Genomic DNA, 25,990 nt, shown 5'->3' with positions numbered 1-25,990 from the left:
TCATCGTAACCAGATTCAAATCTCTTTATTGTCATTCGAATGTTTTCCATTGTCGATAGAATTTCCAGAACCGAAAAAATATCCACTTTGACTACAGAACCCTAATATCATCAACACTCACAACAGAGAGTGACGCATTCCACTAACACTGAGGTCGGACAGTAAAATGTAAATTTCCGATGCGTGAATACAAATAAATGCTTTGAAACTTATATTATGATATGATCCATTTGAGATGTGATTTTGAATTATTGTAAACAATTATTCATATTGCTACTCTATTTGACCGCCATTGTTCTCGAACGTTATGGGAGGAAATCACGTCCGAAATACTAGCATATCGCTGATAACTACCGATAACTACCGATAACCAAGTATTTAAGTTATTCATATTTATGGCGGACAAATTCAAGTATCATTAAAATTATTCGATAATGGTTTATAGAGTACTCATTAGTACGCCATGCTGCGATTGTGATATTCTGTATTCGTCATTTAAAAACAAGGATATCGACATTTAGAGACTTTACAAGGAAAACATGAAGGTAAACACCGATAAGTACATTTAATATCTATGTATATCGATTTATTGTAATGTTGAACAATCAGAATCACAAGGCAAATATTACGTACTAAATCAACATACATTATACAACGGATAAAATCTACCCTTTTCACACAGTATTAAAGCATTTTCAATATGGGTAACCGCGAAAACAGTTACAATTGCAAGAATCAACATCGCATTTAATAATCGATCAATAAATAAAAATACGTATCACATACTAAAATTATATACTGGAGATGACTGGTTACTTTTTGGAAATGTTTATTGCACTAGTACTTAAAGTAGAACAGGCTGACTTCGCGTCACTTGGTTTCACTTGTCAACCATAAAACTAAGTATGGAGAAACCGTAATATCAAACATGCTTCATTACAAAAATACCTAATACAAATCTCAGGAAACCCATTTTCAAGTTGATCAAGGAATTTATGCGTAACATTTTGAGTCAATAAAAGCTTAACCATATAAAAGCTACAGTTTATTAGATGAAGACAATGCGACAGATAAAAGGAACACATTTTCGCGGTTGGTTTGAGACGCAATCATTTACGACGGATCCTGTAAAATCGACCACCGCACTTCACAAATTGAGCTTCCACTTTATTTCGGTATTCGATACCTTAATGTCTTGGGGTGGGGCACACCACTAGCTGTGGTTATTCGCGTAGTTGTTCAAAGAATTAGCCACCCGCTTGATGTTGACCGCACTACTGCCGTTCTTATCGAGACCGGCCAGAAAGTCCTCAAGCAGTTTGGCCAACGCCTTCCTCTTAAACCTTAGCGACTCGTTTATCACATCACGTAACACTTCTTTTTTAGTATCCACACCACCTTTCAATTGTTTTAAGTGTTCGAACAGTTTTGAGAAATCTGAAACAAAAAATAATCATTAATTGTGCAATTGTTTTTTTACGAAATCATCCTGGCTGGTTAGATAAATGGCTCTTAATTAAGAAAAAAAATAACTTGGCAAGTACGGGAAATCCATACACAACATTTCTCCGCATAAGTTAACTGCGTATGCACACACAAGTTGAAAGATATTAGATAAGCGGCCATTCTTATCGGGGTCATTGACTTTTAAGCACCGCTACATTCCGCGAAAAGAAAGTAAAAAAACAAAACATGCGTCTAACGTGGGACAAAAAATGCGTGTTTTTAATTTCATTTGGTTTCACGAAGCGTTTTTATATATACTCGCATAATATGCGTTATTTATATTACAGTTTTAATGATGATTGATTTCATGAAGTCTTCAAAGATCAATGTTCGATTTGTTCATTAGTGACGTAAATTAATACGTTAATTGGAGAAAGTATAATTAATTTATTACTCAATAGTGAGTAGTGACATACATTGGTTACGCAGTTGGTAAATGCATATAACGGTTGTAGGAAAGAAGTTATGGCTCGAAAAAAGAATCATGAATTTAGAATAGAATCACAAAAACAAACACAATGCTTAAGAATCAGTTCAATTCAAACCAGATGTAAATTGATTGATGAGTCAACACAGAGCAGTTAAACCCCCAGATAACATAATATCTATAAATCAATTTTAAGCCGATTTCCTCAGCAATTTATAGTGTCTCTCAGATGAAGAAAAAGTTGCAGATACGTTACTAGACTTTGTGGGGCCAAATTGAAGCAGATTGCGGACTGATTTGATTGCCCACCACTAGCAATTAAATAGCAACATTACTGTAGTATCTAAGGTACGTGTGATCATTATGTATGCACAAATCACATAAGCGTTACATTTTAAAATGGTTTTATAACACATATTTGATGGGCTTATTCCACTATTCCCCGTTGACAATCCCCGTCAACGGGGATTACTGAACTTTTTGTTCACTATTCCCCGTTAACGCCAATAGGAACTTATAATGGGGAATAATGAACTAAAAAGTTCATTCATCCCCATTACGTTCAAAATAAAATCCGAATAAGCCAATTTGATGATTTTTAAATAGTGTTAGTATACTGACCTCTCCCGGGACGTCGTATCGCCCGGAACACTTCGGATCGCACGTCCAGATTGTGCTTCTTGATATCAGCTAGCTCCTTGCGCGACGGCTGCGGCGGCAGCGGCGGTGGCGGCGGCTTGTTCGGGCTATGCTGTTACGTACAATATAATATTGTTAATATATTTTGCTCCTCAGTGTACTTATAGATCGTTTCATCACAGAATAATAATAAGTACTACGTACAGAATGTTTTCTTCGCGAAGGTATTTAAAAAAATGTATGCTCAATGACGTTAACAATATGGTGTAATTTAGCTTGTCTCAAGAGTCGAACACCATTATGTTGACAAACGTCAGTGATCGGTACTGCGCCGAAGCCATAGGGCTGACTTCGGTAAAATGATGTGTGACGTGAGGTGCCAAACTGCGGAAAATGGCGGAGGAAACACATGAATAAGCATGAATTATATTTTGTTTCTGTTATTATCAGGCAGTTAAAATACTGCACCGTATTAATTACACCACCGTTTTCACATACATAGTTTATTGTCTTTACAATGCAAAAGGGTGAAGAATATACGTGCGTGCGTCAATGCTCGCTCGCGATTGGCCTGTCCATTAGTGATCTCAGGAGGCGTAGCGCGTGTATTTTGTTTTCGATGCAAACTCGCAGAGATGAACAGGCCTGGTTTCATCCACGAAGACGCGTCCCACCAAACTTTGGTCGAGGGAAGCGCGAGGTGCGGGAAGTTAGATCCGAGCAATCCGAGCGTCATTAGAGCACATAGTGTGCGTGTGCACTCATAGATAATTTAGTGTGCCGATAACAATCAAACATTAGCGGAAGAATGGTGGGGCGCGTCTTCGTGGATGAAACGATCTATACATGGTTTTTAGACTTTCTAGTTAATACGATTGATGTAGGTGCGTATTTCAGAACAAAGCACATTCGATATCAAGCATGGATCAAAGTCTTGATTGGTTGTATTTCAATATTTTAAATCAAATACAGGACAGAATCTATGACAGTGAGATAGCTGCTATAATAATGCATTGGAATTAAAAGTTAATTGACTGTTATTCATTAATTAATATTAACGATCAATTACATTTTAATTGGTCCGCAATAAGCCGTAGATTGATTGATGGTCCCATTTGGAATTAATTTAATGGATACTTCACATGAGGTATTGTTGAATAAGTAGAATTATTGGTTTTCATGAATTTAGAAAATTTTAAGAACGTTAAAAATTGACACATTGGGACACGTCAATCGACCCTTCTACTCCAAAAATAAAACCAGCAACTCTGAAACAAGACCATGACCATGACCATGACGAAGATCTTGTTACCTTTCGTTTCAGCTTGTGCGGACGCGAGTGGGCGTTGTTCTCGGCAGCCAAGCTCTGTAAGATGGCGTTGATCTGCAACTCCTGCCAGCCGTGCGCATGCGCAAGATATAGCCGGTAGAGAAGTTAGTCACAACAGTGACGTAGATGGGGTCAACTTATCATCCAATTTAATTTATGCCTAAAAGATTCGGCCAAACTGCGTTCATTTACCCTACATCCGCGATAGTGTGCTCAGTGGCAATTACTGCGCGTGCAAAAGTTGTTCACACTGCCGCGTTCGCGTTCGCATTTTTTACCGTAAAAAAATCCGCCAATTCAAAATCCGAAATGTCAAAATAACAAGCGCGATCTAATCGCCACGGCCACACGTGCAGACGCATAAAAATCTTATTAATTTATGATATTTTTTGTTAATTAATTTAACCGCCGAGTTAATAAAATAAAGTATTAGTTAGGTTTTAGATTAGGTTAGGTTTAAGATTTTTATGGATATGACTAGTGATGAAACGGATAGTTGTTTGGCCGGATACCGGATACCGGATATCCGGCCAGCTGCTAGGCCGGATAGCCGGATATCCGGCGGCCGGATAGTTGGCCCATTGTCTCGTTGCATGTCGTGACGAGTTTAGCGCCGCACAGGTGTTTCGCACGCGATCAGTGATCAGTGATCTATTAGTAGACTACACTAGTCACACTTTTCGAAAATCGAATTCATCCGAATAGAATGTCAGATTTTGCCACTTGTCTAGGGGGCAGATTAATTCGGGCGATTTTGGTTACCATCGTGTGTGTGATTGAATAGCGAAAATTTATTTGGCAATATTTTGACATAACAGATATTTACCATTTATGTATTCTTCATTAGAGAGAATAGCCCAGAAAAAGAAATTAGTTTTTTGAAAGGCCTTAATATGGCTTTTTTGTAACTTTTTGGACTTTAACACATTGGCTGCGAGCGTCGCGCCGTACGTTATCCCTCAGTGCTAAAATCTCACACAAAGCGTGAGCGCCCGCACCGGCGTTCCGCGCGCTATCTGGATCCAACGCCTGTGCGGCCGAACACACATTACGCGTAAAAGTTCGACGATACGGCTGTGCGGGCGCACACGTAAAGCGCGTAATAATCTGCCCATACGCCAGTGCGGCCCAACACATATGCTGTGTTTTTCTATAAATTATGATTTTCGAATGTTTCTTTTGTCAAATCACGATCCTGACCACACATACGTTTTAAAAAGCAGTATTACGATGAAAAATACTTGTTGATAATAAGTAAGTAAAAAGTAACTTGTATTTTCAACCGACTTCAAAAAAAGGAGGAGGTTCTCAATTCGATCCGTATGTTTTTTTTTAACGTTTTACTTAACCTATTATGAAAGCGCGAGATAATAACGAATCTCGTTTTCCAGAAAACTACTTACATATTTTATGTAATATTTAACTAAGTATATAAATGGTTTATCGACATAACTCACATAATAATGGCAGAATGTTAAAGTGCATAACAATACATCCGACTTCGTTGTTATGAGCAATTGTGTCCCCACCCCCCAATAAGAGAGCGGAGACTCAAAAATAAGCGTATGTTATGAGGCGTGCGTGTTCGTTAATTCATTTGAACTTCATTAATCATTGATGTGTAATAAATAAATCGTAATAATCAGAATTTAGTCCTGGTACTTAAAGGAACGGAAAAAAACAAATGAAACCGCGATTTAACTTCCTACAACGCCGTCATTATTATAAGCCATTTTATTGATATTTACCCCAAAGATTTAATGTATTTCATTTTATTAATAGGAAATTGTCGTAGTTTTTTAATATCCGGTATCCGGCCGGATAGTGAGTTACTATCCGGTATCCGGCCGGATAGTAAATTTAGGCCGGATATCCGGCCTACCGGATAGTTACCGGATATCCGTTTCATCTCTAGATATGACATTTTGCGCTTTTTTTACATTTTGCGCCTAAACCGACGCTGCATCGGTTGCCGCGGCCAATGACATGAACACTTTTCTACAAATTAATACGCGATGTCTGATCGCTACCATACACGCTATCGCGCACGCAGGCTGAACGCATCCATTTCGCCGAAGCTTAACGGGTGTATAGTCTGGTCTGTGAGCACGTAGAATTTTGTCCAATGACCCCTAGCTACCCATCCTTATCGCTCGCGCGTAATTATGTTGCTATCGCGCTCGCACACTCACTGCGGGTGCCAGTCGCACAGTCGCGACAGCAATATAATTACGCGCGAGCGATAAGGATGGGTAGCTAGGGGTCATTGGACAAAATTCTACGTGCTCACGGACCGGGCTTTAGACCATAAAGATTTGATCTTTTACCTTCCGTTTCCGCTTGGGCGGGCGCGAGTGGGCGTTGTTTTCGGCGGCCACGCCTTGTAAGATGGCGTTGATCTGCAGCTCCTGGGAATCATGCGCAGGCACATGAATGATCGGCGCTGCGATGGTGGGCGGCGACGGAGACCGCGGCATCTTACTGCCCATGGTTGTGTACGCGTCTGGAATGAGACAAATGTAAAATTTAAATTTTCCCGTTCCATTACAATGAAACAACATAAGATAGAACAACAATAAGTGAGTTGTGTGCCATAGTAACATCACTAGTAACATAACAAGTGTCTTAAGGCTAAGAACTCAAGGCGCGTATTTCACCCGCGCCCGCGGCAGTTGCGGGCCCGCAGCTTCTGTAGAATGCAGATACTTATGTAAAAACTAATGCAAAACTCACGACGCGGTTTTCGCCCGCAGCGGGCGCGGTTGTAATCGGGTCCCGCTCGGCGGTTTTCTCCCGCGCGAAAACCGCCCGATCGGCGGGCGACCATTTTGTACCAGTGACTTAGCATGCGGCGCGATTTAAAATCGCGAATCGCGCCGTGAGTTCTAAGAATAACCGCGCAAATAACCGCTCCCGTGAGTTTTAAAATTAAAAACCGCAATTCCACAACCGCCGCGGGCGCGGTTGAAAATCGCGCCGTGAGTTCTTAGCCTAACAGTAGCCGCAAATCTTCAAGCCCTTCCGAACAACCAGACCGCTGCTTGTGACCACGGTTGTAGTTACACCACTGAAACGTCAAACTGTATGCATACTACCTTTCGCATTTGAGACCCTTGTTCTCAGTTTCAAAAGACAATATAAGGTTCAATAATGTAGTTATTTGGTGACCCATTTTGATCGATCGATATGAAGCTATCTCAATTTTTTAAATAACTATCGCTTCTAAAATCTTTGCGACTGTAAATATTTGATATCTAAAAAGATAATAGGATAAGATTGCTGACCTCCATTGAGAAAGGGCTTGATAACAGGCGGTAGGTTTGCCGGCGCGGCTGCCGGCGGCGGGGGAGTGGGAGGTGCGGGCCCGCCGACCGGCCCGCCGGTATCCACGTTTGGAGGCTCCTGCAAAAGTAAGTCAAATTGTTAGATAAATAAGACTTAAAATCAAACAAATGTACCTAGTGCCCGTTCAAGCTAACGATGAGCTAAAGCAAAAATAAATCCGTGTAACTTATTTGCATAATGTCTTGCATCATCAAGCATCATTTGCATTAGCATCATGGTTGTTGCTGATGATGTCATGTCTGGGTGCGAAGTAGAAATCTGGCAAGCGTCTACAAATATAGGGGCACCCGGCCCGCCTTCTATTAAGTTTGCGTTAGATCCGGAAGAAATCCCACAGTTTCCACTTATAACGAGTGACAGAGCACCGGGGTCTTTTTAATGGGTATGTCTCGTCCTTCTGACTTGATGTGCCCCACATAACCTACCCTGTCCCCGCAGGGTAGGTATGCGATTCAACGCAGTGGTTATCTTACCTCGGGTGGCCTTCCAGAGGGTAGATCCGAGGGTACCGGCGCTTGAGGCGACACCGGCCGCCTCATTGTAACCGGGGACAACGGAGCGGCGGGCGGCGGCGTAACCGGCGGCGCCGGCGAAACCGGCGGCGTCGACACCGCCGGCGACGACGGCCGCCGCGCCACAAAGTGCGCGGGCAACGGCCCCACTTTCCTCTTCGGCGGCATGTTGCGAGGGGTCTCTGATCCCCGCTTGCCCCCCGCGCCGCCGCCCCCGCCGCCGCTTTTGACGGCGCTCACTGGGTCAACGTCCGCCTCGTCGACCATCATTCGCTGGAAATTGAAAAAACAAATGAGCATCTGGATTGATAGAACAAAGTGATAGTCATTTGTTTTGATTTTACGTAAAATTACAACAGAGAACGACGATATGATAAGTCATTTGTTTTATTTCACGTTTGTTAGTAGACAATTAACTCGGCTTTGAAGTCAATTTGCGTATCTTGGCCTTGCTGCGAGCTCTTTTAATGAGGGCTATCGTTTTTATACTTAACAGTTGGCACCCCTGGCGATTGACAGGACCTTACTCTACAGTGGCGCCATCTTGATAAGTGCAAATGTGATAGTCCTCCTACCACTTTAGCGCTCACAAGTTGGCGCCACTGTCTTTGCGACTAGCAAGTGACAGGACCTTACTCTACAGTGGCGCCAACTGGTGAGCGCTAAAACGATAGCCCTCATTGAGGCGTCATGCACTTGAGATATTCCAGGTAGTATCCTGCGCTCACCCTTCCCATTGCTGCTACTACGCAACCTATATGACGTCAACATCACAAAACAAACCTTGTCTATCTTGAACGGGTTTNGCAGCGGGCGCGGTTGTAATCGGGTCCCGCTCGGCAGTTTTCTCCCGCGCGAAAACCGCCCGATCGGCGGGCGACCATTTTGTACCAGTGACTTAGCACGTGGCGCGATTTAAAATCGCGAATCGCGCCGTTAGTTCTTAGAATAACCGCGCAAATAACCGCTCCCGTGAGTTTTAAAATAAAACCGCAATTCCACAACCGCCGCGGGCGCGGGTGAAAATCGCGCCGTGAGTTCTTAGCCTAACAGTAGCCGCAAATCTTCAAGCCTTTCCGAACAACCAGACTGCGGTTTAAGACCACGGCTGTAGCTACACCACCGAAACGTCAAGCTGTAAGTATTCATGAATACTACATTTCACGTTTGAGGCCCTTGTTCTCAGTTTCAAAAGACAATATAAGGTTCAATAATGTAGTTATTTGTGACCCATTTTGATCGATCGATATGAAGCTATCTTAAATATCACAAAATCACTTTTTCATATGACTATCGCTTCTAAAATCTTTACGACTGTAAATATTTGATATCTAAAAAGATAAAAGGATAAGATTGCTGACCTCCATTGAGAAAGGGCTTGATAACAGGNCTTAGTTGCGGCGTCATGCGCTTGAGATACTCCTGGTAGTTGCCCATCTGTGCCACCGGCATGGTGTGAAGACTGTCCTCGTCTACTATACGCGTTGACTTTATAACCTATATGACGTCGACAAAACAAACCTTGTCTATCTTGAACGGGTTTCCAAACATGTGTTGCCGCACGGGTTGCGACTCAAGCTCTCTTAGTTGAGGCGTCATGCGCTTGAGATACTCCTGGTAGTTGCCCATCTGTGCCATCGGCATTTTATCAAGACTATCCTCATCTACAAACGCATGGACTTAACCTATGACGTCATCAACATAAAACAAACCTTGTCTATCTTGAACGGGTTTCCAAACATATGTTGCCGCACGGGCTGTGACTCAAGCTCTCTTAGTTGAGGCGTCATGCGCTTGAGATACTCCTGGTAGTTGCCAATCTGTGCCACCGGCATTTTATCAAGACTATCCTCATCTACTAAACGTATGGACTTAACCTATGACGTCATCAACATAAAACAAACCTTGTCTATCTTGAACGGGTTTCCGAACATGTGTTGCCGCACGGGCTGCGACTCGAGCTCCCTTAGTTGCGGCGTCATGCGCTTCAGATACTCCTGGTAGTTGCCCATCTGTGCCACCGGCATTTTACCAAGACTATCCTCATCTACTAAACGCATGGACTTAACCTATGACGTCATCAACATAAAACGAACCTTGTCTATCTTGAACGGGTTTCCGAACATGTGTTGCCGCACGGGCTGCGACTCCAGCTCCCTTAGTTGAGGCGTCATGCGCTTGAGATACTCCTGGTAGTTGCCCATCTGTGCCACCGGTATAGTATCAAGACTATCCTCGTCTACTATACACGTGGACTTTGTAACCTATAAGACATCGTGGACATNGGTTTCCAAACATGTGTTGCCGCACGGGCTGCGACTCGAGCTCCCTTAGTTGCGGCGTCATGCGCTTGAGATACTCCTGGTAGTTGCCCATCTGTGCCACCGGCATTTTATCAAGAATATCCTCATCTACTAAACGCATGGACTTAACCTATGACGTCTTCAACCTAAAACCAACCTTGTCTATCTTGAACGGGTTGCCGAACATGTGTTGCCGCACGGGCTGCGACTCGAGCTCCCTTAGTTGCGGCGTCATGCGCTTGAGATACTCCTGGTAGTTGCCCATCTGTGCCACCGGCATGGTATGGAGACTATCCTCGTCTACCAAACGCGTGTGCGCTAGCGATGGTTGCAGGAAGTTTGCTCGCATTCGCACAACCTGAAATTTGAAGAAAAGTAGATTAATTATGATTCCTTGTTGAAACCCGTTTGCTGACCCACTGTTTAGACCCGCATGTTTGTACAGCTGTTCGCGCGAGGACCTACTTTTTACTCAGTCCAAGTAACGATCCTCTAGTGCAGTTAAAATATTTAGTTCGTTTTTGTACGAAAGAGGGATTCTTTTTCTTCCCAATTCTCAAAAATAAGCAGAATAAGAAATACTGACCGCCGGTCTGCGGTTAGTGACCTCTGAAGTTTCCACTATTTATCCTATTACAAATTGAGTCAGTCCCTGAATGTCAAAGATAATTGATTACGCGCATGATTCATGCTGTCGCCCCTTCAAGGATCAAAACAGTTTAATTAGCTCATCGTACATCGCACCTCAAGAACTATAAAACGAGTAAGTGTAAGCAGAGTAAATACAAATGAGTAGGTCATCTTTATAGAAACTCACCGAGCGCAGTTTGTATGTGAGCGCTCCAATACGTATGCGGCGCGCACGCACACACTGACAAAATTTAGCGTAGATTAGCGGGGTGTTGCGCCTATGAAGATGACCTACTCATTTGTATTTACTCTGGTGTAAGTAATAATAATAATTACCTGATCCAACAAGTCCCTCCTCTGTATATCGAAGGGGTTCCTATACGTGTGCACTTGTGTCTTATGCCGTCCCCGCGAGAGTCCCACTACGAAGCCGCCAAATTCGTTGAGCTGATCCCTCAGCGCTGTGAATTTGTCTTGAAGACACGGATGCGTGGTCAAGTCCTTTTTGAGCGGGGAACGCGGCATCACACGGACGCTTTCTGCTATCTGAAAGGAAATTCAAGTAATTTGTTAATAGATGATTATAAGATAACTTTCAATTGGATGAGGTTTTTTTTGTTTCTTGAGTGTAGTGTTTNAGTGTTTTAATATTATAAAACGAAACTTGAGTAAAAATACTTGCGTACTGACGTAACTACGCACGATCGGAGATAAAATTTGTATGGGGCCGCGTGCCTCTTATATGAATTACATTGTAAACGAAAGACATCACGTTATAATGCGATTTTACAGCCAACACTGAACCATTCCAGCTATGACTTTGACAGGAGGGGGCCACTAGTTTCGATATTTGCCACTTGACGTTTCAGAATCGTTCAACTTTAAGCAATGGTATTCAAGTTAGACTACGAATGTTAAAAATAATAATGTAAACAAGTGATATTATTATTACCTTCTGAACATTGTTACTGGAAGACTTGTTTATGACGTCAGCGCACAGCTTCTCGAATTCAATCTTAGCTTGATTCTTCAGTCTTTTCAAATAGTTCAGTACTGAGAAACTGAGCGTGTTGTCTTGCATGTCTGGAATGAGGCTCTGAAGAAGTGGCGCTGACGCACCCATTTTCGTTAAAGCTCTGCGCAGGGGCTGAAACGTGGAATTCTAAACTTTATTCATTTTATATGTTTTATTTCGTAAAAGAAAAAATAATAAAAAATAAAAATAAAGACTATGTTAGTGGGGTTAGTAACAATGGCCTTAAATTATGTTAGTTATGAAGCATTTTTAAAACAAACTTTGCGGTACATAGTATGAAATCATGATTACCAAAGGAAGATCATTTAACTAAAAATTTTCTTTTCAAAATAACCACTATTGCAACTAAATTAGATGCCAGTCTAACTGTTGAGCTTTCATGTTATGAGCTTTCATCAGTCTGACACAAGTCTTTCTGCAGTAACAGGCACATACGTCACCCAGCTAGTCATTCAAAATCATAAGCCCATAGGAAACGTAATATACGCAACATACCGCTATATAGTACGACGGCATCCTATCCAGATACTGCTGGAAGGCCAGTTTCCACTCCGGCGTCGGTTTGCAGCGGTGCACCTTGAATAGATCGTCCAGTAAAGGCAACAGCACTGGATAGTTGTACGGCAGCACAAACAAGTTCACACACGTCAGGTTGGTTGAAGCTTTCAGGTAACCAAAGGGATGGTTCACTTCGGCATTCTTGCAACCACTGTTCGCGACGAACACCTGGGGAAATAGGATAGGTATAATCTATAGCTATAAAAGCGAAATGTCACTGACTCACTCATCACGAAATCTCGGAAACTACAAGTGCTAGGAGTCTCAAATTTTGCATGGGGATCCTTTTAGAACGTAGGTCACTAAGACGGGATTTTACGAAACTCCACCGCTAAGTGAATAAACGGGATCCACGCGTACGAAGTCGCGGGCGGTCATTAGAGCCTTATATTCAGATCAGAAGTGACTAAGTAAATATAAACCAGTAAATATTTAAGACATTCAAGCTTTTGCTTTCTACTAAATTCAAGGAGTGGGGTCACTAGAAACGCGACATTTATTACGTAGTAAATGAGCTTGAAGTTTCAGGTCACATAAAGACATCAGCTTAAAAACCAGTGATTTTATAAAAAAAAATAGCCTATTGATAAATACCAGTGATAATGTGAGAAATTATTATCAATAATAACCTAGTAATTTAATATAGGTAAGTTAGTTATTATGGGCAATCCCAAAGCCGTTATTTGTGTGATAAGATAAAGGTCAACTCTAGTGTTAGCAGTAATATTGAAATTATTGCCTTTATTTGTATTAAATCATCAATATGGATCATCATTTGACCTTATATTTGATCTGTAATGCCCAAGTCTATATTTAAATTCAAATCAGGGCTGGATTTTCGTGTAACTTAATTTTCATCCGAAAAAACGATAATCCCATTCCTATAGCAGAACCAGTATACATAAACCACATGAAAATATTTTATGGTGCTATGTTGTAACTGTTAACTTTACCATTTAACACTTTCACTGATGTAAGGTTTGGTTTGCTATCTCATTAGTAGCTATAATAATGATTTGTATCAACAAGGATCCCCATGACATGACATTGACAGATATGTCAAAATCCACCAATCATGCAGCATTTGGACCTCCCGTTTACGTATTGCCATCTGGCGGATTTTTCAGTCGCGAAAACCCTCATTTAAAAAGAACTAAAAAATACGAGTCTTTGAATGGAAACTTTAATCCAGCCAGTATTATCCATAAATAACAAATTAAAAAGAAATTGTATTCGAAAATTAAAAACCCGTGTAATTTTCTTTTTTTGTAAATGTCAAAATACCAACCTGCCAGCAGATGGTCGGCTGTTTCCTCGCTAGGATGAACTGCGTCAGAGGACTAGGCTCCAACTCGTACTTGTCAAAAGGCAAGTTGTCAATCACCATCGGCTCCTGGCTCGAACAAGTGAACTTGACTACTGGGTGCGCCGAGCGAGGTGGCTGTAACAAACATTCAGATTAAAATGTATAGTTAGACTTTATATCAAGCTTCTTATTCTTCTCTCCGTGTTGTCTAGAAGTCGCTACAACCGCCTGTATTTTTTGCGGTGGGCAATTTAGCAAGAGTCTATTTATGTTATTGAATCTTTTCAGGAAGAACATCGCAAAAGTACAGAATCTTATCCATTCTTATTTAACGATATTTTTTATTCAATGCTACAAGCTGCAAAATCATTTACAAAATACAAAATATTTATTTATAAAACAAATGTTGTCATTTAGAAATAAGCCTCCATTTGACATCGGTCTGCGTAAAAACATCTCCGGGAATACCCGAAAATAAACTTCAGCGACCTACGCGCGCAATGATAAGGGGTGGCTTATATGAAAATACTGAGAAATTGTAGCTGGCATTGATTTGTTGTTTCCACACTTCTGAAGAGGCATATAAATAACATGCTCCGAACATTGATTCGTTGTATCACTATTGGAATGATGAACCAAACTGGACGCACTTCAGTTAAGTCGTTATGCGACTTTGCATTGTGAGTCGTGTTGAGCTACATATTGAACGACGCGTATACATTTCGTATCGCCCGAGGCACAAGAGAACGGATGCGATTTCCGGGCGGATCAAATCAATAAGCTATTTTTATTAATTGGCTAACAAAAACCCATTGTCTCTCTTTTATTCTTGCAATTCCTCTTCGACTAACTAGTATATGAACATAAGTGTGACTGATGTGGCTAGTGGTCAAGTCTAGCGCCTCCGTAGTCCATGTGAGAGTGAGACTCTCTCGTTTCGGACATTCTGGGTTCGATTTCCAAAATAATTAAAGACAAAAATCTTTGTTCATGCGGGTCACAGTCCGTTTAATTAGGTTAGGTTTGAAATCTAACTGTCCGAAAGGAAAAAATTCGAAATATATAGCTTCGAAAGGCAGGCGCGGTTGTGTGTGTGTGAGAGATGTGAGACACCTTAGCGGCTCTTTTCGTCCACACACTAGTGTTACGACAGATCATACCCACACGATATCGATAACATCGAAAGATAGACACCTAAATTAATACAAAAAAGAACATGATAATAAAACCGAAATTTACACTCACCAAAGCGGGCGCGTTCGGGTCAGGCCTAAATGACTCCGGTATCGGCCAGAAGCCAACTGCGAATCCCTTCTGAGCGACCGTGCGGGGCACGTAGATGAGCCGCCGACAGGAGTGCCACGCCTGCGGTGCACTCTGGCCTTGGTTCGGGGGCATCCCCGTTTGGTACGGGCCACCGTTCCAGCGCTACAAACAATAAAAGGTTATTGTAATAAAAGCCATAAAATTTTCTGCAAATAGGCTTTTTTTAAATCGCTTATACGTCGCGGTATTACTTTAAGGCCCGATTTCCACCAAGGCGGAGCGGAGCGGAAGAGAGCGGAGAACTGTTTTGAATAACCAATCTGACTAAGCGCGCGGCTGCAAAATTATATAGAAAAATTTGACGGCTCGACACCTCCGCTCTGCTCGGCCAGACCTAACTCTACCACTGCATCGGAACAATAAATGGGCCAGATAGTGTTGAGGAGAAGCAGCGCAAAAAACTTAAGTCACCATTGTCAGACAAAATAAAGAAAGAAATGCACAAAACAGCTACACAGATAACCATTACTACCTAGAACTGGTGCTGCGTTTATGAAGACTGAAAGAGGTGCTACTTCTACTCAGAGTAACATGTTATTATTGAACAAGCAAGACGATTATACAAAGGTTTTCTTCAAAACATGTAGTCGCCGTAAATAATGGATTGCAGCGCGACTATCTCTGGGCAAAGGCGCTAATAGGGGATGTGACATCACCAGTCAATTAATAGCCAACTGTGACGTCACTTGTAGGTTTTGTTTTTTTCAAAGTCAACTGACCTTTCAAATCAAATAAAATAAATGATAGATTTTCACACATAATTTAAAATCGTCGTTTTATGGGTTCAAGAAATCAATTTTGAATACTGTCCAATTCCCTATAGCAAGTGAAGCTAAAGTTTTCTTAAGAGCACTTAGGAAAATAGCCGACAGTGGATTATCAAATGATCGGATACACATCAGAAATAAAATACAAACTTAATCATTAAGCAACTCTGACTCTATATGGATGATGTGGATCATAGTTCTGATCTATATGGATGATAGTTCTGATGAAATAAATATTTTTTAAAGATACCAACCCCATTCCTCTCGCTGTCTCCCTCCATATCCTTATCGACATCGTGGTTCATATCGTCGCCCTGCTCGCCCTCCCTATTGTTCCCTCCATCTATGGGCGGCGGGTCGGGGCCAATCTTCTCGAAGTTAATGACGACGCCGCTCTGCACTTTCTGCACCAAGCTGTCAATGCACTGCATCAACATGCGGTGTGAGGTGATGCAGTATGATCGGCCTGAAGCAAGGGAATAATTGTCAGAATGGGAGGCTCCTTCCCAACTTGACACGTCCCCAACTTGACATTAAATAACTACCAAAAAATTCCAACTGGGCACGAAAAGGTAAAAAGTACTATCAGAAAGAAAAATACGAGTACATATTTATTTATTTTATTTTTTATTTTTTTGACAATGTTTCAACAGCATTTAATCCTACTAATATTATAAATGCGAAAGTCTGGATGTTTGTTACTCTTTCACGCAAAAACTACTGAACGGATTTGATTTTGATGAAACTTTACAGTATTATTGTTTATAACCCAGATTAACATATAACGCGGGTGAAGCCCTGGGCAAAAGCTAGTTGTACATAAATGTGCAGGAAGATAATATTATTATCATTATCACTTCTTTTTATTATCTACATAAATATGAAATTGGGTCCAGTTGGGAATAATCCGAATAGGAATACAGTAAATACTTTGTCGTGATCTGGTGAAGGTTGAGTGAAGCACCTGGATTAGGGCAGCGCAGGACCGATGTGGAAATCAGTGGGGAAATCTTTGTCCAGCAGTGGATGGCTCTAGGTTGAAATGAAAGAAAAACACTTTCTAAGACACTATTTCTCTCGTTTGCATCATGCTATTCATGAATGTGTCCTGAAATTCAGTTAATAGTAGTACCTAGGTATTATAAACATAGATAGAGCTATGAAAAAAGCTAATGTTACATGCAGAATTTTGGTAGGTAGACAAGACATTATGTGCATAATGTTTACATTATCGTAAAAATCTTTATTTCCTGCATGTGTGTAATTTAAAATTTTACCGTGTCATTGCTGCAAAATTACCTTAACTAGTTCGATATTTCGGAACCGTGTATAACTGATAATACTCAATGAGTACCTATTATCCTTTTTATCAAAGTATTTTTATTTTTATAGAGACAGAGACCGAGAAGCTTTTGTAGCTCAAAACTCAAGGCATGCAAAATTATTTGCTTTAAAATACATCGAGTGTTTAATCTGTAAACCGACTGAAAATCATTAAACCGTAACACCATTATTAATTATTTATGAGCATAGATTACATAAGTACACTCTTTGAAGATATCTTTAAATTATGAGTATCACAAAACTGGATAACACATCGCGACAAGAGGAGGGTCCTAAATAATAACCTTTAAAAAACGCTGCTAGGGAATGAATATCATCAATTTGTCGGCAAAAAATGATAGCCCGCACCTATTTAGATTATGCTATAATATAATGTACAGTCACCGTCAAATAGTTCGTAACACCCAAAGTTGCCAAAAAGTTGACATGACAACACAACCTTATTCCAATTGTAACAAAGACGTGTTGCAAACTTTTTGGCTACTTGGGTGTCACGAAATATTTGACGCTGACTGTACTTTAATAAGAGAGACCAAAATATGGTAAAGATAAATCCGACCTTCAACTAAGATGGAATGCGTAAGACTTAGATTTCAAGCAACATATTTTAAGTTTTAATACTGAAGTACAGAACACCTTGACACTCCATGAACTATACAAAAACTAGTTAGACAGGTTTTAAAGGGCTCACCCATATTCAGGCTAATCCTTTATATTTATTATGATAGAGACTCAAAGCGCAATCATTATTAATAATGCTTTCGGTTCGCAGTAATCCCCTTTATTTTTAAAATTAATTGTATTTGTAAAATTATCTAGAACCTGAAACACAAATTTTAAATTGGAAACCTATTGCGATAGGAGCATGATTGGAATTNGAAACTTGCCCCCCCTCCCCCTGCTACCACAGGGGGGGCTCCCGATGTCTACCGACGGAAATCCACTCAGGAGCACCCAAAGAACCACTGTTGCAAAAATGAGCCTTCTATACCAAAGTGGATGGGTTCTTGCACTAAATTCCCTACTATATACATTTCGAATCGCCTGAAGCACAAGAGAACGGATGCGACTTCCGGGCGGATCAAATCAATAAGCTATTTTTATTAATTGGCTAACAAAAATCCATTGTCTCTCTTTTATTCTTGTAATTCCTCTTCGACTAACTAATAATATGAACATAACTGTGATTGATATGGCTAGTGGTCTCTGTGATCCAGTGGTATGAGAGTAAGACTCGCTTCGGGTTCGATTTTGAAATAAGAAAATCACTTTGTGCATGCGAGAAATATGAAAATGCTAAAAAAAAAGGCAGGTTAAGCAGTTGGTCCGATTGTCCCACGTCACACGCTGCTGATTGCTGCTGCTGCTACAAATTGTCGTCTAGAGCAGTCTAGTCTCATTTTTGTGATAGGTCACTAGCCACACGATAAAAATCGAATTCGAAAGGTACTCCAGAGTTTTTACATTGATATGATAATATACAAAATAAAATCGAAATTTACACTCACCAAAGCGGGCGCATTCGGGTCTGGCCTAAAAGACTCCGGTATGGGCCAGAAGCCAACTGCGAATCCCTTCTGAGCGACCGTGCGGGGCACGTAGATGAGCCGCCGACAGGAGTGCCACGCCTGCGGTGCACTCTGGCCTTGGTTCGGGGGCATCCCCGTTTGGTACGGGCCACCGTTCCAGCGCTACAAACAATAAAATGTTATTGTAATAAAAGTCTTTTTTTATTCTGAAAATAGGCTTTAGAAAAGCGCATTTACACGTCTCGGTATTACTTTAACTCTACTGCTGCATCGGACGGAACGGAACAATAAGTGTTATTGAGACGAAGCAGCACAAATACTCAAGTCACCATAATGTAGCAGACAAAAGAAAAAAATAAATGCACAAAAGAGCTAAACAGATAACCATTACTACTTAGAACCGGTGCTGCGTTTCTGAAGGCTGTAAGAGGTGCTACTTCTTTCTACTCAGAGTGACATGTTATTATTGAGCAAGCAAGACGATTAAACAAAGGTTTTCTTCAAAACATGTAGTCGCCGTAAATAATGGATTGCAGTGCGACTATCTCTGGGCAAAGGCGCTAATAGGGGATGTGACATCACCAGTCAATTAATAGCCAACTGTGACGTCACTTGTAGGTTTTGTTTTTTCAAAGTCAACTGACCTTTCAAATCAAATAAAATAAATGATAGATTTTCACACATAATTTAAAATCGTCGTTTTATGGGTTCAAGAAATCAATTTTGAATACTGTCCGATCCCCAATAGCAAGTGAAGCTAAAGTTTTCTTAAGAGCACTTAAGCAAATAGCCGACAGTGAGGATTATCTAATGATCTGATACACATCAGAAATAAAATACAAACTTAATCATTAAGCAACTCTGACTCTATATGGATGATGTGGATCATAGTTCTGATCTATATGGATGATAGTTCTGATGAAATAAATATTTTTTTTAAAGATACCAACCCCATTCCTCTCGCTGTCTCCCTCCATCTCCTTATCGATATCGTGGTTCATATCGTCGCCCTGCTCGCCCTCCCTATTGTTCCCTCCATCTATGGGCGGCGGGTCGGGGCCAATCTTCTCGAAGTTGATGACGACGCCGCTCTGCACTTTCTGCACCAAGCTGTCAATGCACTGCATCAACATGCGGTGTGAGGTGATGCAGTATGATCGGCCTGAAGCAAGGGAATAATTGTCAGAATAGGAGGCCTATTCCCAACTTCATACGTCCCAAACTGGACACGACAGATAAATACCTACCAAAAATTCCCAACTGGGCACGAAAAGGTAAAAAGTACTATCAGAAAGAAAAATACGAGTACATATTTATTTATTTTATTTTTTATTTTTTTGACAATGTTTCAACAGCATTTAATCCTACTAATATTATAAATGCGAAAGTCTGGATGTTTGTTACTCTTTCACGCAAAAACTACTGAACGGATTTGATTTTGATGAAACTTTACAGTATTATTGTTTATAACCCAGATTAACATATAACGCGGGTGAAGCCCTGGGCAAAAGCTAGTTGTACATAAATGTGCAGGAAGATAAAATTATTATCATTATCACTTCTTTTTATTATCTACATAAATATGAAATTGGGTCCAGTTGGGAATAATCCGAATAGGAATACAGTAAATACTTTGTCGTGATCTGGTGAAGGTTGAGTGAAGCACCTGGGTTAGGGCAGCGCAGGATCGATGTGGAAATCAGTGGGGAGGCCTTTGTCCAGCAGTGGACGGCTTTAGGTTGAAATAAAAGAAAAACATTTTCTAAGTCACTGTATATTTATCTCGTTTGCATCATGCCATTCATGAATGTGTCCTGAAATTCAGTTAATAGTAGTAGGTATTATAAATATAGATAGAGCTATGAAAAAAGCTAATGTTTCATGCAGAATTTTGGTAGGTAGACATTATGTGCATAATGTTTACATTATCGTAAAAATCTTTATTTCCTGCATGTGTGTAATTTAAAATTTTACCGTGTCATTGCTGCAAAATTACCTTACTAGTTCGATATTTCGGAACCGTGTATAACTGATAATACTCAATGAGTACCTATTATCCTTTTTATCAAAGTATTTTTATTTTTATAGAGACAGAAGCTTTTGTAGCTCAAAACTCAAGGCATGCAAAATTCTTTGCTTTAAAATACATCGAGTGTTTAATCTGTAAACCTACTGAGGAATCATTAAACCGTAACACCATTATTAATTATTTATGAGCATAGATTACATAAGTACACTCTTTGAAGATATCTTTAAATTATGAATATCACAAAACTGGATAACAGATCGCGACAAGAGGATATTCCTAAATAATAACCTTTCAAAACGCTGCAAGGGAAGGAATATCATCAATTTGTCGGCAAAAATGATAGCCAGTATTACATATTCAGATTATACTATAATGTACAGTCACCGTCAAATAGTTCGTAACACCCAAAGTGGCCACAAAGTTGACAACACAACCTTATTCCAATTGTAACAAAGACGTGTTGCAAACTTTTTGGCTACTTGGGTGTCACGAAATATTTGACGCTGACTGTACCTACTATAATAAGAAAGTCAAAAATTATGGTAAAGATAAATCCGACCTTCAACTATGATGGAATGCGTAAGATTTAGATTTCAAGCAACTATACTTTTAAGTTTTAATACTGAAGTACAGAACACCTTGACACTCCGTGAACTATACAAAAACTAGTTAGACAGGTAGTAAAGGGCTCACACATATTCTGGCTAATCCTTTATATTTATCATGATAGAGACTCAAAGCGCAATCATTATTATAATGCTTTCGGTTCGCAGTAATCCCCTTTATTTTTAAAATTAATTGTATTTGTAAAATTATCTAGAACCTGAAACACAAATTTTAATTTGGAAACCTATTGCGATAGGAACATGATTGGAATGNTTGGAATTGATCAAAATTTAAATACGTGAAATCAGGGACGATAATAATCGTAAATCGATCTAATTACAGTGTAATTTTACATCGCATCATTAAATATTTTTGTGTTATAATATTATACATGTCTCATTTACTTAAAATTGCTGGCCTAGATTTTAAAAACCACCATTTTCTATAAATGAATAACCTAATTACCTAATAAACCTTGCCTACTTATTTTTATTAAAAAATCTCTTGAGACTAAAAATTACGGTGTGGATTTCAAATCATTTTATGGATATAGGAAAATAATTTTACAACCCACTGTGAAGACGGCTTCGGCCTACGCCTTTCATAAAACGATGAGAGTGAGATGAACTTAATTAATATTTAATCCGTTTAAAAATAGGACAGCTTAACAAAGCTTAAGATGTAGAGAATAATCGCCAATCTTAAAAATGTCTGAAACTGTACTAGAAACGCTAACAGCCGACTATACTGGAGCAGAAAACGTGTAACGATCTATTTCATCCAAGAGATAACAGCAGATCTCATTGGCAGCAACTCTAGTAACTTGAGTCTAGTTCAACTAGTATAGGTACTCTTTATTGTATTGGCGGTCAAGCTGTAGATTCTGGCTACACAAGAGTTGCAGCGATGGGAATAGTCCCGTAGTTATGGTACTCTAATCAGACTAAGTAATCTTAGGGACAAAGGCCGACTAACTTGACGCCAAGCTATTCGTCTAGTGTTGCGAATAAACCTCTCTATGATTGCTAGTGAAATACTGTGACTGCAGTCTCGATATTATTTTAACAACTGTATATTTTACGAAATTGCTGAAGGAATTGACGCGGACTATGCTAGTATAAAAAAAACGTTTCGAAGGCGATCCGACCCAGACTGCAGTGGCCGGTGGCAAATAAACGTTCGAAAGTATTTTCATAGAAAAGCATATGATATGAATTTTCAAATATCTGAAAGGAATTCGTAAATGATTTATGTGTTTTCGCATGAGAATTGGAATCCTAATAGTACATTTCCTGTAACCTCATTGGAATGGTCTGCTGATGCTATCTTCCTCCTTCGAGCTTATAATGGAATCATCAATGTCATCTTCGCCGGGACTACAAGTCCTACGACCCTATGACAAGAGTGGGACAACTTTGAAGATTGAACAATTTGAGATACTTTGCGACGTCGTCACTGGCGAAACGAATTCTTTGAGATTGAGGTAGATACTGCTTAAATGCAAAAAAATATTGCATTATGATGAATGACGATTCGACGATGCCTCTAAAAGCTTGAAAACATGCCTGCAAAGATGTCATGTTCCCAAAACCTTTGTTGGGGTACTGAAGTCTCGAGAGGACACATTATGTAGAACGGAAACACAGGCAGCCACGCCCACTTTACTATGACGTATCTAAATGGGTTTGCGTAAGTTTGACAATGATCAATGTAGCGTAAATGACATAAATAAAAGCAGATTAAAGTTTTTAATCACAGCTTTAACGCTTATAGCTTTATATCGTTAATTTAAAAAAAATAATGGCGCATTTTGGCGCCAACAGATTCCAAAATAGTGACCAATCAGAATCAAACAAGTTTTTTTTTTATTAGTATATTTTTTATAAAATGGGCAAATATAAAAAAACTAATAGTCGTCGTCATTCGTAGAGGTTGAAAAAAGGAGTTATATTTATTTATGTGGTGGTACACAGCAAGCCACAGTATAGTTATCTAGCTAACTTCCCACCATGCGGTCTTTGTGAATTTAAAAGAAATTCGTGACCAATTCCAACAAAGTTAGAGATAAAAGATAGTTAAACATGAATGTATAAACCACTACAAAATCATGACTCTAGTTGTCATATGAGATTAATTAAGCACAGGACCAGGTGTTGTAAAAATCTTTGGGAGTGGCCTTTGTCCAGAAGTGGGCGTCATTTTGCTGAAAGGAAAAAAAAAGAAATTAATTGAGATAACTCACCACCAGTAACTTCACACATGGCATCAATGGGCGACGAGTCTGAAGGCACCAGTCCAGTATCCCTCTCCACTGCAGGTGTACCAGCCAGACGAAGCACCAGTGAGAAAAGTCTTTGGTCCCATCGGAATGGTTCTCGGGTCAGTTCGGACCCAGGTATTGGGCAGTTCATAGGCAGATTGAACTGTGAAGGAAAAATTTAATTTTTGGAAACCTATTGTTAAATAAAATATTATTGACCCATTCCCTGGTCATAATTCAGTATCAATGGACATTAAAGCAGCACCTCTCATAGTAATCTTATTGCAATAAAGTTAACTTAATAATTGAATTTGCAAGCTATTAAATATAAGATAGCATCGATAGCATTAACAAATTCAAAGTACGTTTATTATGGTTATAGTGCTTCAGTTTACTACATGTTTGAAATATTGTATAGTATATAAATTCATTAAGATTTTTGGAAAAACAAAATAATTTAATCAAAATTTTAATAAATATTTAACTCAAAAATCCATAATATGGGTTTGATATCAAATCCAATAATAATATAAGTTACTCACTTCTTCCTGAATGCCAGCATTACTTGATAATTTTCCTCCATCCGTTATAACAACTATAACAGATGGTTCCAAGTAAAAGGGGCATCTGCCTTGGCCATATGTATCGATTCCAGTCTGCATACGATTTATATTCAAGACATCGAAAGCATGTTTCAGAGCTGCACCCATAGTAGTGAGACCAAGGCATTGTAAATTCTTCAATTCATTAATAAATGTCGCTAAATTCTCCTTCCAGCCTGCCTATAAGCATACATTAATATTGTTGACATCATTATTCACACATTTTTATAGCTATCTAACTAAATGTGTAATAGGTATGTCTTGTTATCATTGTTTGTGTTTTTTAATAATACCTAAATAGTTCTTAAAGATTTAATAGGATGAAAGTGCTTAATGTTTGAGCATGTTAAACTTATAAGAATTTAGTGAGCGTAACTAATAGTGGCGATTTCTTCTAACTGCGCTGTTTTAAATTTCCCCCCCAAAGCGCCATTTCGTTGTGTGTTGGCGTGGCCAATGAGAATGCGACGAGAGCGCAGTCGCTAGCGCTATCAGAAGGCAGCAACGGCGGCGGTGGTTCGTCCTGTTTACGTCGTGCTGTCTATTTCAGTCAATTTCGGATTTTCCCACCTATGTTATGTTCTGGATTGCAGATTATTAGTGCTTTACAGGTGGACCCCACGAGACCGGCTGCGGCCACCTCACCAACAGCTCAAACAACAACAATATCCTCGATAACGTGTTCACTTTGCTATACTAACCTTGATGTTCGCGGGTGGCTCTTCGAAAGTAAGAAGCATATATCTGTCGCCTCGGCTTTCGGGAGACCGCTGACGAACCTAAAGAATTAGAATTAAATCAGTTAACACACTAACACGCGATAAACAAATCGATCACAAAACGAGGCGGTTGACGAGTCGATGACACTGCACGTACCTTCACGAACGTTTCCACAGCGCCCTTGGCTACATCGAGCAACGTTGGGCGTCCGCCCAAATAAGCTCTTTGGTTCATAGAAGCAGACGTATCTATTAAAAAGACTATTATAGTCATCGTGATAATTGCCTGAATATCCTTCTAAAGACATTAAAATATGCGCACGCTAAAATGAACTAAAGAACAAAAATGGCCGCTACATTGTACGCCGACTCGCTGAGAGGCGACCGTCCGACAGCCGCTTCGACGAGCAGCTGAACAAGCTACGCCACGAAGACTCCAAAAGTACCACGTGACCTAATCATTCGTTCGGCTATTCTCGGCATCCAATAGAAAAACGTTCGGCAAAACTCGTATCCTAGCAATAATGTTGCCAGTTTGATTCTGAAATCACCCGATTAAGCAGTTTAAATAAAAGATTGTGAAATTAAAAAGAAATTTAACCTTTATGAGAATTTCTTATATTTTATCAGATTAAACGAATATGATCTTTAATTTTCAAGCCCCTTTATTGTAAATTTCACAACACTACACAGCCAAATATTAATAACAATTCTGGAAAAAAAGGTCTAGTCAAATTAACATTATTTTGTTATAAATTTAATTCTTAATTTTTTTAATTAAGACGAACAATTAACAAAGATAAAATATAATTTTAAAAAATCTTATAGGGTTTATTTTTCAAGATTTACCACTATAACAGGAAATAAATCTTAAACGGCATCACTAATATGTACTGCATAAATAAGCTATCCATATCAAAATAAGTTATTATTTAGTGGTAAATTATACAATAATAACTCTAACACTAGATTTTATATGGCATTAATCTTGTAAATTATCAAATAAATTATTTAAGACATTTTAACTGTTGCGAAATTTGGTTTTCAAAGGGCGGTAAATTCAAATTTCATTCATGTTTGAAGAAGATAGTTTTTAGCACTACTGTACCGGTGTACCATTTTTAGTCCAGTCATTATAGTAAGTTCACCTCGGAATTCGAGATACCCAGCTGTAAGTTTGTAAATAGTTGTATATTGACACCCTAAAAATTGTCTC

At 39.6% G+C, this 25,990-nt stretch overlaps 1 protein-coding gene across 5 annotated transcripts; it reads right to left on the bottom strand.

Moving 5' to 3' along the window:
• Window positions 1-52: 52 nt before the first annotated feature.
• Window positions 53-25,315, bottom strand: IntS6 (integrator complex subunit 6). 5 transcript variants are annotated; one of them, XM_028300349.1, is made up of 17 exons: window positions 24,932-25,315; window positions 24,757-24,834; window positions 23,996-24,235; window positions 23,436-23,616; window positions 19,509-19,720; window positions 18,538-18,720; window positions 13,575-13,727; window positions 12,224-12,454; window positions 11,645-11,854; window positions 11,029-11,238; window positions 10,220-10,420; window positions 7,721-8,032; window positions 7,187-7,304; window positions 6,230-6,405; window positions 3,885-3,965; window positions 2,555-2,684; window positions 53-1,437 (listed from the first exon to the last, which is right to left on the bottom strand). In XM_028300349.1, exons 1-17 carry the CDS (start codon window positions 25,046-25,048, stop codon window positions 1,214-1,216), a joined length of 3,057 nt encoding a protein of 1,018 aa, XP_028156150.1. In that variant the 5' UTR covers window positions 25,049-25,315; the 3' UTR covers window positions 53-1,213. The 5 variants fall into 5 exon arrangements, with proteins under 5 accessions (XP_028156150.1, XP_028156152.1, XP_028156151.1 ...); XM_028300351.1 differs by having other exon boundaries at window positions 3,885-3,938; XM_028300350.1 differs by having other exon boundaries at window positions 11,645-11,839.
• Between the last annotated feature and the right edge of the window lie 675 nt (window positions 25,316-25,990).

This window comes from Ostrinia furnacalis, unplaced genomic scaffold, assembly GCF_004193835.3.
Source record: "Ostrinia furnacalis isolate ACB-3 unplaced genomic scaffold, ASM419383v2 OfSCF0710, whole genome shotgun sequence".
NCBI classification, from domain to species: Eukaryota; Metazoa; Arthropoda; class Insecta; order Lepidoptera; family Crambidae; genus Ostrinia; species Ostrinia furnacalis.
This window is presented reverse-complemented; position numbering and strand designations above follow the sequence as displayed.